Below are 14628 nucleotides of genomic sequence, written 5' to 3'. Positions count from 1 at the left end.
AAGCTCCCCCGCCCTAGCGCTCTCCTTCGCGGCTTTTCAGACAGTTAAAAGACAAAGAAAACAACAGCACTGAAATCTGGTCCCGTCGATTCCCATCCAAGCCGCACTCAACAAAAGATACTTGGCCAATCAGGTCATCGCGAAGTCGCACTAGCGTCGCTTTTTTTGTCCAAGCCAGAGCCGGCCTGTGATCCTGGAACGGTGCACCGATTCTCACCGCCTAGGCCGGAAAGAGGACCTAGCTGGGAAGCACCAAAAAGAGAACACGAAAAGACGTGCAAAAAAACCCTTGTGAAAGAGGATACTTGTACAGGCGACCTGGCCCCAGAACCACTTTGTCCAAGAAGCGAAAGGTGATCAGACCCACTGCACCGCCTTGCGACGATTGAAACACTCGCTGTTGGGTCAGGTCTTTGCAGAAAGGCAACACACGAAGCAAGGCAACTGACACAAGACAACATCTTGAAGATCGTGGTCGACAAGACAAACTCCGATTCTGCAATCGTCTCGACAGCCTCCAGACGTCCTCCAAGCTTTCCCGACAATCTGGCAGCACCATTGGACAGACCGCTCTCCTGCCAAACCGTCTTCAGCGACACCGCTCTGCTTTGTCTTTTTGCCCCAAAATAGGAGGCTGGGAGACGGACGACCGACCAGCAGTCTCAGCCGCCGGGGAGTTACGCAGACACGCGAGTGAGCTTGCTTTGGATCTGTTCTGCTCGGGACGTGATTTTGTCTTGCATTTGAATCGACCTGGCGTTGCCAATTCCTCCTGGTTGAGGGACGCCGCCAATTCGCAGCTATCACGACTTTTGCTCGCTTTGACAGCGAGACAGTAGCACGAGGCAGAAAAGCTAGGGCTTCTACGGTCTCTTTTCCCAACCTTTGCTCTCCGACGCGAGATCACCGAACCATCCTCCGAGACCGCCCTGGACTCCCAGTCCGGCAATTGATCTCCCTCCCTCTCTTTCTACCTCTTTTTGTGTGTACACCACACTACACCACATCCAGTACAGACAGACCATGGCCGCCGTTGCCAGCAGCGCCCGGCCGACTGCCGTGCCCCTGCCACCGCATCTGAAGCGGGCTGCGAGCAAACCGACGGCCAGCACCAATGGCAAATCCAACGACGACCTGCCCACGCCGGTGTTCAAGACGCAGACGTCCAGCAGCGCTCTGCCTCTGCGCCGCAAGCGGAAACAGGAGACGCCCGTAATGCAATTTACACGCTGGCTGGTGAACAACCAAACAGGTAGGTCCAAGGGAACCAGAGAGTAACAAGCATGCAAACATGGCGCCGTTCACAAAACGCAGCTGACACAGGACGTCAGGCCTCTCTGCCAACCTCTTTGCCCTCCTTTTCCTCACACACTCGCTGTTCCCCCGCGCGCGCGTTCATACTACCAAGTTCTTCACGCTGTCCTATTTCAACCCGGCCACCGGCAACTACAACCTCGGCAGCGACGACGTGCCCCTTATCCTGTTCCTCGTCGTCTTCTTCACCGGCCTTCGCTCCAGCACCATGGACTATGTTCTGGCCCCCTTTGCCCGCAGCCAGGGTCTCTACAGGAAGAAGCCCATTACCCGCTTCGCCGAGCAGGCCTGGCTCGTCATTGTCTACACCGTTTTCTTCCCCCTCGGCGTCTACCTCTACTACAACTCGCCGTACTTTTTGAACATGAAGAACCTGTGGACGCACTGGCCCGGACGCGAGATGCCCGGGCTCCGCAAAGCCTACATCCTCGTCCAGCTGGCCTTTTGGCTGCAGCAGATCATCGTCATCAACATTGAGGAGCGCCGCAAGGACCACTGGCAGATGCTCACCCACCACTTTGTCACCGTGTCGCTGATTGCAGCATCCTACCGCTACCGCCACACGCCTGTCGCCAACGTGATCCTCATCCTCATGGACATTAGCGATTTCTTCCTTCCGGTAGGTCGTCCTACCCCGCGCCTCCTCCTCTCCTCCTCTCCTCCTGACTCTCTTCACTCGTTAGCCACTGCCTACTGACCTCCTCTTCAGCTCGCCAAGTGCCAAAAGTACCTGGGCTACACCAACATCTGCGACGTCACGTTCGGCGCCTTTATGCTCAGCTGGTTTGTCTGCCGCCACGTCTTCTACTCCATGATCTGCTACTCCGTCTGGGCTCAGACTCCCCAGATTATGCCTGACGGCTGCTTCAAGGGCGTCGCGGCTGGTGCTGGTGCGGCCGGCGCGGTCGGCAGTGGAAGCCCGCTGGGCGTTGCCGTCGGAGCCGACGAAATCTCGTCGCTCACCCCGACCATCTCCAAGCTCGCACCCTTCCTCAGCAACACTACCAGCAACAAGCTCGCCTTCTTGATCGAACCCATGGTCGACTCCGACGGCGCTGTCTGCTACAACTACGCCGTCAAGTGGGGCTTCCTGTCCATGCTCCTGTTCCTGGAGCTTATCATCATCGTCTGGTTCTTCATGATTGTCCAGGTCGCCATCCGCGTCGTGCGCGGCAGCGGCGCCGATGACAGCCGCAGCGACGACGAGAACGGCGATGAGGAGGAGGAGGAGGAGGAAGAAGAAGCGGGAGACGACGACTTTGTGAGCGGCGGTGATGGGAATGGCCACGCACAGCAAGCCCAGCCTCTCGAGGAAGAGGTCGGTGTCGAGGCGCTTGACCTCAAGGGTTGGGAGCGCCGGACAGGTGTCAAGCGCGTCGCGTCGACCTCGACCGGTGTCAGCCTGCCGGGCCACCACAGCGACCGCAAAGAGCTGTTGGGCCGTATTGGCTGCGAGAAGCAGGTCGACTAAGGATGGTTGAGACGAGCGTGTTAGAAGAAAGTGAATACAGGGGTTCAGGAGCACAGTGAGTATGGGGTGCACGGAGGCGTATTTGCACCACAGAGCAACAGAAGATACGCAAGTGGAGGTGGATACCAGAGAGTGCTTTTTTTATGGTGGTGGAAAGTTATGTGACAAACAAAAGACATATCGGGTGCAAAATAGGAAACGGGGAGTTCTCTCGTTTTTTCTTTTCCTTTGCTGTCTGTTTTCCCCTCTCTGCTTTCGTCATCGCTGTTTTCGTCATCTGTGTTTTACTTATCATGTAACGACCCGGCATGGACACCCCAGGGAGGTGTTGAAGTCCTTCGGGCTCTCGGTGAGCCATGGGAGATTTTGCCTTTCAACAGGAGTTTTGCTTGTTAGTGTTTCGTGTTTCTGTCTTGTTTTGTCATTTTGCTCATGTTTTGTTTTTCATCGTCTCGCGCAAACAAAGGGCTTCTCAAAAGAAGCAACGCTACATATCCATCTCAGTTTTTCGAAATTCAAAAAATTCATGACAAACCATAAGCGGCGAATGTGCCCGTTATCATGATAGTATTTCCCCAATGCACAATGTTTCTCTGCATCGCTTCTCAAAATTCCCGGCTTGAAACACCTATACGTCGTATATTGTACACCGTCGGATAATTAATACGTGCTTTAAGGCGCGAGACGGTGAAACGAAACGGGCCGGAATCCTGCCGAGTGGCTGGTGATGATTTATACTTGTATTAATATTAAAAGACAACGACAATAAACCAGCCATGCCTATACTCTGTACACCTTGGTTGTCTTTATACTGTCGAACATGGGCCGACTGGCAAAATGCATCACGACCACGAACAGTGAGCGCAGAACACGACCCGAAAAGATGTGCAATGCAACAGTCACCGTTTAGCATGTCAACGGCCCGTCGGTCACATACGTCATTGAATTGACGATCTCCATACCCGGTGGAAATTTTCACGTCTTGTTGACGGTCAACAATCGTGGGGCGGCAGACAAGGAAGAGGACACGACGGAAAACGGCGTCGGTTGGAATGGAAACGCGTGGCCCAATATCATCAGTCTTGCCCAAAACGACTGCCAGGACTTGACCCGCTTCGCCAATGTCGTGCGGGGACATGCCGTACGGAGTATTCTTCTTGCACGTTTACGTTTCTATGACGATCGTGTCTCGGGGGGGCCATTTATGCTCGTGCCGGTTCTTGGCAGGGTCTACGCAGCATTCCCAACTAGCAGCCAAGAAAAGAAGGGAGACAGGGAGAATGCAATCAAATCATCAAGGGAGGGAAGACTCGTGACAAGAATGGCGCGACGCGATGAGGCGATCAACTGAAAGAACGGACCAGCCCTTGTATCCTCTTCGAACTACAAAGGGACAAATGGCTTAATCACTTGACCATACATGCGACTCGGACAAAGAGACCCTGCAAATAGTCAAAGCCTGCAAAGAAGCTTGTTCACTTTTCTACTCATGGATGGACATACATGGAACATCCATTCTTCTATCGCGTCGAGCATCAGCATCACACACTCACACTGGCATGGTTAATATATTTCACTCTTCACTTTTCACTTTTTTTTATTGAAGTTGTAAATTTGTCCTTGCCATGTCTTCTTGATAGATCGTCAAAGTGTGAATGCCGGCGTTACAAGAAAAACAATGTCCCTCGTTGAATACAAAAAAAAGAAGGTACGCTAGGAGCAAAAAGTGAAAGTGAAAGAAAAGCAAGTGGAATACACCAAGCAACATAAAGGTATGCCAAGGCTACTTGCTCGCCATCTCTTTCTTTTTGCCGCGATCCTGGTCCTATACATACTTTCTGCAGTCTCAGAAAGAGGTTCTTTTCAAAAACCAAAATTGAGAAGAACCCGTCCCAGCGAACCAAGCGCATTGATGAAAAAGAAGAGAAAAAGAAGACGATAGGAAAAAAGTGTGTGAATAAAAAGAACACAAATAGAAAGTAAAAAAGAGGAACAAATGACCCAAGGAAAGAAAAATGAAAAAAAAAAATGAAAAACGCATTCACATTTTAAGAAAAATGGGGGATGCGCCACATTGTGGAAGAAGTAAAGAAGAGAAAAGTAAAAGAAAGGGGCGGGCTTTTCTTGTGTCTGTCAGGTTTAGAACGGTAAAAGTTTTCAGCCACACGTATCCGGGCCAAGAGACAAGGCATTTTCAGTCAAGTTTCGTGAAAAAAAGACATGGGAACCATATCACGTTTAAGCCGTGACGGTGGCCTCGCCCAAGGAAGGCAGCACATTCTTGCCGTAAGCACCGCCCATGTTACCCTCGGCGCGGTAGTCGCAGACGGTGAACCACGAGGCCATGCCGCTGTAGATGGTGCCGGCAGGGCAGTACTGCGAAGCGCAGCCGATCTCGGTGGTCTCGACCCAGACAACCTGGGAGAAGTGACCCCAGGCCTCAAAGTTGGACATGTCGGGGTTGCTTTCACCGTAGCCGTCGGCAGGGAACTGCGAGACCTCACCGTTGTACCACATGTCGGTAATAGCCTGGGCGACGACCTTGGAGGAGTCGATGCTGGAGACATCGCCTGAGGCACCGTAAACAGCAATGTTCTGGCCGTACGAGCCAGTGGAAGAACCGGGGGACCTAAGGCAGCAAGTTAGCACTCATGTTCTCGAATATAAAAAGCTGATGGTGAGGTAGGGCTGGACATACAAGTCATGGGCGAACACGCAAGAAGCGGCAACGGTGGCGGCATAGCTGGCCAGGTCGCTATTCCAGCTCACAGCCGGGGCAGAGTGGTTCGAACGGTGCAGGTTGTGGTGATAGACGGCAGTGCTGCCAAAGTCAGACGGCTGCGAGTTCGAGTTCGAGCCGGAAGCAGCCGGGGTGGAGGCAGCGGCAGGAGACGAGCTCACGACCTCAGCAGGAGCCTGGGCCGCAGCAGGTTGGACAGCCGCAACGCTGGCGGCAGCAGGGCTCGGGCTCGGAGACTCCTGGCCAGGTGTGACGGTGATCGTCAACACCTGGGGCGTGGACGATGTCGTGGGTGGCGGCGGCGGCGGGGGAGGGGTCGACGTCGTGGTAGGCGGGGGCGGAGGAGGGGGAGGAGTCGTCGAAGTCGTCTTGATAGAGGTCGTCTTGACAGAAGTCACCTTCGGCTTAGCGTGGGTGGTGTGGTGCGTAGTCGGCTTGGTGGTCGGCGGGTCGACGGTCACGGTAACGTACACCAGGTCGGTGACGACCTCAGTGTGCAAGACACGCTTGTTGATTGGGCTGGCCACGGCCAGGATGGAGCCGGCAAGAGCAAGGGCGAAAGAGGCCTTCATATTGAATGTTGTGAGGAGGATGATATAAATGTCGGGTTCTTGAGTTATGTTAGCAACGGAACGTTTCGTGCGCGAGTATTTTTGTGCTTTGGCGGGTGGTGTTTTCGTGGGAGATTGTGCAATTGTGAGGTGTGCTGGATATGTTTCGTGATGATCATGGCGAATCTTTGCAGAACAGACTCAAGACAAAACATATCGAGTCCAAACGTGGGAACCAGGCAGCTTTAAGGGGGGAGGATAATGCGGACATGGTCAAGGAAGCGAGGCTCTGTTTCCTTTGCTTCTTTGATAAATGAACAACATCTTAGAAGACTCTATTGGTGAGGGCGTCGCAGATGCTCCTCGACAAGCGAGCCCCTTTGTTGACCGTCCCCAAACAACCGACGGGGCCTGAAAGACTATCCAACAATGGGATTGTAGTGCAGGTGGAAATCCATGTTGCAGTTGTTGAGGCGAACCACAGTGACGGGCCAGGAAAGAGAGGGCGCAACAAAGAAACGCCCAAATTGTTGTCATATTACGGTGGCACATCACCAAACAAAATACATACCTATTGACGTATGCAAGGTCGCAGTGCAATCCAATCCAGGGATGCTGTCTCTTTTTTCTCTTCGAACGGCTGAGAGAAGGCAAGAAGACGTGGGACAGATATATAACCGATAGGTATAAATCTATGTGGATTTGGCGAGATGCGAAAGACGGTGGACAGCGCTGCTGTATGGACCTGGTGACCCGTCAAGGATACTGTTGAGAAACGGTGCTTCGGTTGTAAGGCGAACCGTGAGTGCGTATGAGTCGAACACGATGTTGTTCGAGATATGTTTTTTTTGTTGTTTTGGTTTGCTGTAGCTGTAGCTGTAGACACAGTCTGGGGCGGCCCTGCTGAATGAGGGTGTTGACAAGGAAAGACGAAGTAAAAATTCACAAAAGCAAGAACTGAAAACAAAGGAAGGACAACTCGGCTGTCTGGACGTGTCGTGACGAGAGAAACGTTTTTTTTTTGTCTTGGGCGAGAGACGAGGCGCGAAGAATGCGGAACAAAATCGAGAGCGTGAATGGGAAATGGGGGGATTTGACAAGTTTGTAAGGAGTGGAACGTGTCGAATGAGACACCGACCTGGATTGCGGCCACAAAAAAGGAGTGTGAGGATAAAGAGAAAGAAAAATGGGTGGTGGGAGAAGAGAAAGAGGAAGAGGAGGAAAAGAAAAAGAAGGAAAAGGGAGAGACTCAAAAGAGGGATGCGATGCTAATATGTGAGCGATAGCCAGAGAGGGAAAGAGCGTTGCACACAACAAGCTCCATTTGGGCAGGCACCTAGCCGGGTCGGGCAGTGAGGTAGACCCTAAGGCGAAAGGACATACAAAAGCTACTTTGCGAGGCAAGAGTGGAATGGGAGACATGGTCCCTTGGGGGCTCCAGGCCAGCTAACCCTTCCACTTTCTCTCGTCTCTTTATAACACACACAACATACTCCGTATTTTCCACGGAAGGGCAACTAAGGTGAAGAAAGTGGAGGCACTCACTTCATCCACCTGCACCTTGGGCCAGGTAGGCCTGTCTCTGAAGGGGAATACCAACAACGTAGAAGTACCCATGTACCGTTCCTACTGCGTAAATTACGGGGTTTCGACGCTCAGATAGAGGAATAGGAGGGTATGGAGGGTGAGGACGGACGGACAAATGTGAGTTTGGTTGAGCAATTGTATGTTGGTTGTAATCTTAGATGCCTCGTGGATAGCCGGCGTATTCACTATTTTCAGTTTTTTTTTTGGTACGTTTTACTGTTTGGTCCGTCCGGGCTTTGCTTGGCCTACAAGTCTCGGGCAGCACGAGTCGGCCAGGGGGCATGGGCCGCAGATGGAAGGCACGACCGAATGACAAACGAGGAAATTGGCAGGAGAACAGGGAAGAAGGTGCGGCCCAGGGGTGCAGAAGAGGGCCTGCAGAATGCAGAAGGAACGGCCTGCCTCACGTAGAATACTTCAGGGATTTCTGCACCGGGATCCTGGCCAGGCCTTGTTCGACTTTTTTGTTTAATTGACCACCATGACCTGCAGAAAATCGCAGAGAAAAGATCAGGCCGATAAACATGAAAAAGGTGGCCGGGGGATGCTCGTTTGCTGGTCGTGCAACGACAGGGGGGAATCAGTGTTCCCTGGAGAAAAAGCCGCCGGAGGAAATCACGGACGGCGATCCCTGTCCTGGTCTGTAGGCCGAGGGGCCAAAATGTCCAAGGGAAAGAGCGATGCGCAACTGACGAAATCAAATAGGCCTTTTTTCGCCCATCGCCCTTGCCCTATTGTCGTTCGTGGTACCTTGCAGCTACGATACTTCGTAGGTTGCCACACACAAATCAAGATTGTAATAAACGGCAGGTGCGACGCAGTCAACAAAACGTGAGAGAGGGCAGATTCTGAGAGTGAGAACTGGCTCACAGACTCTCAAGACTCTGTGCAGCGTGCATCAGCCGGGCCCCAGCTTTTGCTCCGTACTCAGTAGTGTTGCAGCTATTTTGTTAGCCAGGGGTAGCGGGCATCCGGCCAGGCACCGCGCTAATTACACACCCCTTTCTTTACCCCCCTTTGTCGTTTAAATTGCACACCCTGGCGACTCTCCCACTCGCTTTTGCGGAAAGCCGTATTTTCGCTTGCACTCTCCGATCATACTCCCTTCTCGAACGCTCAGTGGACAAGACCGCACAGATGCTTTACCTGCCCTGGCGGCAAGCGACCAGACGAACATATGAACAGGCGAGTAGTAGGCGAGTCAGCACACAGATGTTGACCTGGTGAGTATCTTAAATGAATGCAATTCAAAGCATCAAATGACGACGGTTAGGGTACGACGGCAGCATCAGCTCTTTGTTTGCATGGCTTTTGCCTCTCAATTTCCTCATCTGGACAGTCTATTTTTCAATGAGCGGCCAGCCCTTGGACGTATACGAACGCTCCGTACATCGTATGTTGTCTTGGTATGAGAGATCCGTCCAACCCGTTTTGCAAATACGGCACTATGAGTGGAATGGGAAAGGAAGCCGCGTACCACGCACAAAGGAACATAGGGGTACGAAAATGGGGCCAAGAGGCGGCCAAGCAGCCAAGGCCTCATAACAAAAAGGCATGTGAGCACAAGTACGCGGCACGACGGTTTTGATTACTGAGGAACAGCGAGTCAAACCAGGTGTGCTGTGAAAGCTCATTTTTGTCCCTGTATTTTGTTCCATCCTTATACCGTCTCGTTTCTGACCATCGTGGGATCGTGTTCTGATGATCGTACCACACCCCTTTGGAGGATTACTCTTTACCGCATATGTGGTCATTTTCAATTTCAATTAAATGTCCTGCTGGCTTATCGAGCATCCGGTTCAATTTGGCTTCAGTTGGTGTTGGTATATCACGCTAGAAATGCCGTCTGCCGTCTAGCAGTGAGACATCATCCCATGCTGGCTTGCTTGTTGGTTTTTGCAACGTGCGCGTATTTCTTGCCGTACGAATGGGTTCATCTTGAATGTTCGAAACGCACCGTTGCTCGAGGATGATACTACGACATGACGACCAATGTGCCGAAGAACGAGAAGTGACAAAGAAGAATGAGGGTCATGGTTGACGGGGATTGGAACAGGACCATTGGGAGGACCGCTGAATAGGGGCTTCCCGCTCGTTCCTGGTCTCCAGAGTATTGCATGCGTCCTCCCAACACTTCAATGCGTCGTACGACGTCCTTCATACAGCGTCTGGACCGCGGGACTGAACGATTATTGCAGGGCCATCCGCAGAAGCCAAGAGGCGTAGTCCTAGCATTACCCATCGTCTTTCGGGAACAGAGCATTATCCATAACGCTATATCTTCTCGGGGCTACGAGACGACATGGACTGCGGAGTATGACATATTCCGTATGCTTTACAGCTACGGAGTACACATTATAGCTTGCTTGTGGGGATTGTAGAGGATGTAGTGGCGGGTTTAAAGGGGCCATGCGGCTCAGGATATGAGGGGATAGAGAGGTATTACGTCGTCATGAGAGGGAAGTTGGAAGATGCATGTGGACATGCCCATTTAGTACGCCATCAATTGTCTTACACCGTCGTTACAGTGGCAGAGTGGCTCCATGGCCCAGGCGCTCCTTGCCAACTTTTCGGTGTCACAGTATTTCCATCTGTTGGCTCCAGGACTCCAGTTTTCGCTGCTCGGAGTACGGGACAGCTTGAGTTGTCTCTGTGCTCAAGGGCGGACACATATGGAGAAGCGATGTCCCCACAAAATGTGTTCAGTGGATCTGCGGGTGGCGCTTTTGGCCAAACAAAACGATGGACCCCTGGCTAGTTGTCCTGAAACAACGTTAATTTCGTCCCAAGCAACCACGAAAACCGCACCACGAAAAAGAGCAAAGAGTGTGAACAACACCAGTCACAGTGCAAACCCAAAAGACTGCATTACTCGCCAGCTTCATCGTGAGAAGTCTACTGTCCAAAATGCGGCCAGTGTTGGGTACTGATGACGAGGGTGGAAATACGGTAACCGCCCTCAATCTTGTATGGGAATAACAGGTACCCTGAAACAACCTTTTTCATTTCATTTCCGCACAACGCAAAGTAACTTTGATGTTTGATATCAGTAGTGTGTTCCCACCTTGCAAGGTCAACGTGGCAAGGGAAAAACAACCAAACAGCCCGTGTGTATGTGTATGTTGTACAGGACAGTTCAGTTCGTTCTGATCTGACGTCGCCATGTGGTGTTTTTTTGTTTTGTTTTTTGTGTGTGTGTGTGTGTGCCTCCTTTTGTTAGTCACGTTGCTCTTTTTTCGTCAGTCCTTGTCGTCGAGCCTGGTTGTTTCAAGATTCGGCGAGGGACCCGGCCAGGCGACGTGGCCTGGGCCTCTCTGCGGCCAAGGCCAAGAAAAAAAGCGTGGTGAACAGAAACAGACGACGGGAAACTGGAAACAAGCTAAAAGGGAGAAAAGTCTTGCCAAGGCGAGAAACGGGACGACATACAGAATACTTCGTACACACAGGTATCCGTGTTAACTTGCGGCGTACGGCGTACAAGTCCATGAGACTACCTGACAAATAAAGCGGGTATTCATGACAAAAAGAAACGAGGCTACGTGCATGAGTTGCCAATGGGGAATATAAGGGGCAAATGGAATTTGTGCTGCTCAGGGAAAGGCAAAGATGAAAAAAAAGCTCGCGAAAAGAACAGGGGCTTCCTTCTCGAAGTAGAGAGGCCAGACCCAAAAGGATCCCGCTGGCCAGGCCAGCCAGGCTTTTTTGCCAGGTTCCTGGATATCCACCGTCCAGAACAATACAAAGTACGACATACCTGCTGATCAAATCTTGGCTTTTTCCGACGGAAACTCGAGCAGGGCCAGAGGACGGCAACTTGGCCAGGGCTTTTGCTCCGTCCGTAACCAAGACGGGTCGATCTCCAATGATAATGATGCAGAATAGTACAGTTTTGTTCCATAAAATCGGGCCTGCCGATCATCTTTCGAGATCGTTATCAACGTCGTGCTCGGTGGTTCGAGGCATAGTGGGGGCGACGCTGTAGTACGAAGAAGACACCCAAAGCTCAACATCAACATCAACATCAAACAAGATGTGTCTGCCGTTCTCTTTGATGAGCTCCGTCCCAATAACTTAATTTCTTGACTCTTCCTGTTATGACGATGCACACAAAGACAAAGCCCTGGTAGGAAATCCTACATCTTCAACAGCCCGTTGTACTTTTATTTGCATAGTTGTTTTCTATTGATTATCCATTTTGAAGGATTTGTGCAAATTAACAGGTTTTCCTCTCTTTTTTGTTATAAAAAAATTAAATATAGAAAAGAAAAAGAAAATTCGGTTATGAAACAGGTGCCATGTAGGGGACCGAGAAACTCCATTGCATGGCCGGTGCTGGCCGAAGATGTCGCCTAAGTCATGTCTCCGACCCATCCACCGGGGCCTAGACGAAAGCTGCCAGGTATGCCTCTCACGATTGAGTGCAACACTTTGATGTCAGCGACATAATCCTTCTGCATCTCTCGGCGAGGAAGATAAACAAACAACCCACGGAGCTCTATAAGATCTCTCTATCTGCGACAACTTTCTCATCCGTATGCTGTGTAAGGTCATGGACTTGTCATACCTGCCGAGGATATTGTGTTTTGAGGCAGATACGTCGCCAGACGGAGCTGATGAACGCTTAATAAAGTACGCACCCGAAGAACCAGTGGCCATTTGTCTGTATTCTCGCAAGATGCCTTACCGCTACCCTGGCTTCGTGGCCTTGTCGATCCCAGCTTGTCACCCGTTTGGCAGAACCAGATGTAGAGCTCGAGAACACCCGCGGGCTTGCTGTCACAGACTGATTGGATGTGCCTGTCACTGACACTGTCAGGCGAGAAACCAGTACCTGCAGAAGCTTTGTGCTTCATCCATTACGTCGTATGCGTCTTTCCGTCCCTGTACTGCAGACGGCGGAATCCAGACGAACGAAAACAACATACGTAGGCGACCCTGTTTTAGCCCGACAGCCACATAGCGCTGTCGTGGTTCGGACCATCGGATGCAGGCAAACGCCATTGCGTTTCAAGAAAAGAGAGCCTTAATGCCTCCGTCGGCTTGGAATTCTACCGTGAACTCCATCTGTACGGACTGCACTCGGTTGCACCATATGCAAGACAAATAAACATAGCCTTTCCCATCCGAGGAGCTTTGAATTTTCCCCTATTCCGTGCGTCCAGGAGCCTCCTGTTCCTGCTTCGACGTCTGTGTGGCCAATGTATTTTGTGTCGCCTTAATATTCATATTCTTATAGTGCTTGGATATTTCTTGATGTTCGTGGAGGTAGACGTCTTCAAAAAGGCGAGTAAACCAGAGTCAGACCAGTGATTCAAAATTTAATGAGAGGCAGCCAGTGTTACGAAATAGAGTGCCTGTCACATTGCAAGGCCACAAGATACACGAGAAATGAATTCGACAGGGGCGTAATCAGGCATCTTCCGTGACTACTTCGGGTACATTAACGTATGTGGTGTTTGAGTCGGGAAATACTGGCAAATGATTTTGTTCCACTGTGTCCACTAAGAGTGCATTATAAGATGGCTACCGTACTTGTCACGATGTTGACTTTCGTGGTCGTACTACAGGTGATATATAGATGATGCAAGGAGCGCTCCTTTACAATTATTGCATACGCCGTGTACCAGTATCATGGAAAAGCTGTGTCAATTAATTATATGAACTTATGACTGAATATTTTTGTTTGGCCCAAAAAGAAGATTTATTTTAGTGAAAATCAACGAAATCAACAATAAAAGAAACGTACAATACAGAGTGATTGTAAAATCCTAAGCCTGTGAATGATGGGTTGTCTGCAAAAGAAAATCCCAGACGTATCTTACAAGAGAAACAGAACAAGATTGGTATGATAAGGAGCAAAACAGTCCCTAGCCGAAAGTCAGGTCACAATAGATACAACACGAGGTACCTGGTAGAACACTCGGCAAGAGGCCAGAGGGCAGGGTGCTTAAAAACAGCCACTCGCCTGTTCATATCGATCCCCAGTCTGAGATTCAATGTGCCCGGTACGCGACATCTTCTCCAAGTTAAGGGATCGGCGGCACCTGCCATCTCGATTCGCTCTGGGTCAGATGGGCTCAGAAACGAGCCCAGTGTCCCAATCCTGTGCTCTCAAAGTACTGTATATACAGAACTATGACTGTCTGTAGTGGCCAATGTGATTTTCCACGTTGTTTCTCTCGAGACAACCGTGTAAGGCATTAGCGAGACTGTCTCGGTTTCCATCCACCGTACGAGAATATCGGGCGCCGCCGTTCCGTGCTTGCAGGTCAACCTGGTTCAAGGACGGACGTTTCCGTAGTAATATCGACACTCTGCCAATAGAAATGATCATGTGAGGACATGGAATACATTTCCTGCTGATAATTCCATCGCATGGAGACTGGGAAGTGAAACGTCGACGAGCATCTCAAGTATATCACACGATGACATGCCTTGCGGTCGATTGGAACCTAATGAACACAGACACGTCATCGATTTCTAGTAATGGCACAATATGGTGACGTGCCAGGGACGCGACGTCGGCCAATGAAACATCACGAGGAGGTAATGACGGTGGTTGTCTGGGAGTATGTCGATCTGGACCTTCTTCTCCCCTTCGTAAGACCTCGTGATATTGTATCGACGAAGCTGCGGATCTGTATCTCGTCACATGGCCACGGCACTCGAGACCTTGATGTCCCAAATTCTGTGTCATGGAACCAGGCGGACCTGATACCTTCATACATCAAACACCTTTGTTATCTCTCATTCCTGCCTGAATCGTATGATGTCACGTTGTTTTGTTGGCATTGCTTTTCTTTGGATTAGCCTACATATATACACAAAAAGGGTTTGCTCTCCTCCATGCCGTCGTTGTGACTCCACCTCCTGTGTCCATGCTGCTTTCCCGAGGGTCAATGATGCACGCCAGTCAAATACTGGGAGCACAAGCTTTCCTGTGCCGAGTCTCCATCGATGCGATA

The 14628-nt window shown here is 50.9% G+C and overlaps 2 protein-coding genes across 2 annotated transcripts; one reads left to right on the top strand and one right to left on the bottom strand.

The window, feature by feature from the left end:
• Positions 1–1023: 1023 nt before the first annotated feature.
• Positions 1024–2785, top strand: SPBR_04173 (Acyl-CoA-dependent ceramide synthase; the record flags this gene model as incomplete). The annotated part of the gene is made up of 3 exons (XM_040762456.1): positions 1024–1252; positions 1332–1933; positions 2024–2785. The coding sequence occupies 3 exons, from the start codon at positions 1024–1026 to the stop codon at positions 2783–2785; spliced, it is 1593 nt and encodes a 530-aa protein (XP_040621754.1).
• Positions 2786–5023: 2238 nt separating this feature from the next.
• SPBR_04325 (scp-like extracellular protein) lies at positions 5024–6097 on the bottom strand (the record flags this gene model as incomplete). The annotated part of the gene is made up of 2 exons (XM_040762608.1): positions 5024–5414; positions 5484–6097. 2 exons carry the CDS (start codon positions 6095–6097, stop codon positions 5024–5026), a joined length of 1005 nt encoding a protein of 334 aa, XP_040621753.1.
• Positions 6098–14628: the final 8531 nt, after the last annotated feature.

The sequence above is a fragment of the Sporothrix brasiliensis genome, assembly GCF_000820605.1.
Source record: "Sporothrix brasiliensis 5110 chromosome Unknown Cont16, whole genome shotgun sequence".
In the NCBI taxonomy this organism is placed as follows: Eukaryota; Fungi; Ascomycota; class Sordariomycetes; order Ophiostomatales; family Ophiostomataceae; genus Sporothrix; species Sporothrix brasiliensis.
This window is presented reverse-complemented; position numbering and strand designations above follow the sequence as displayed.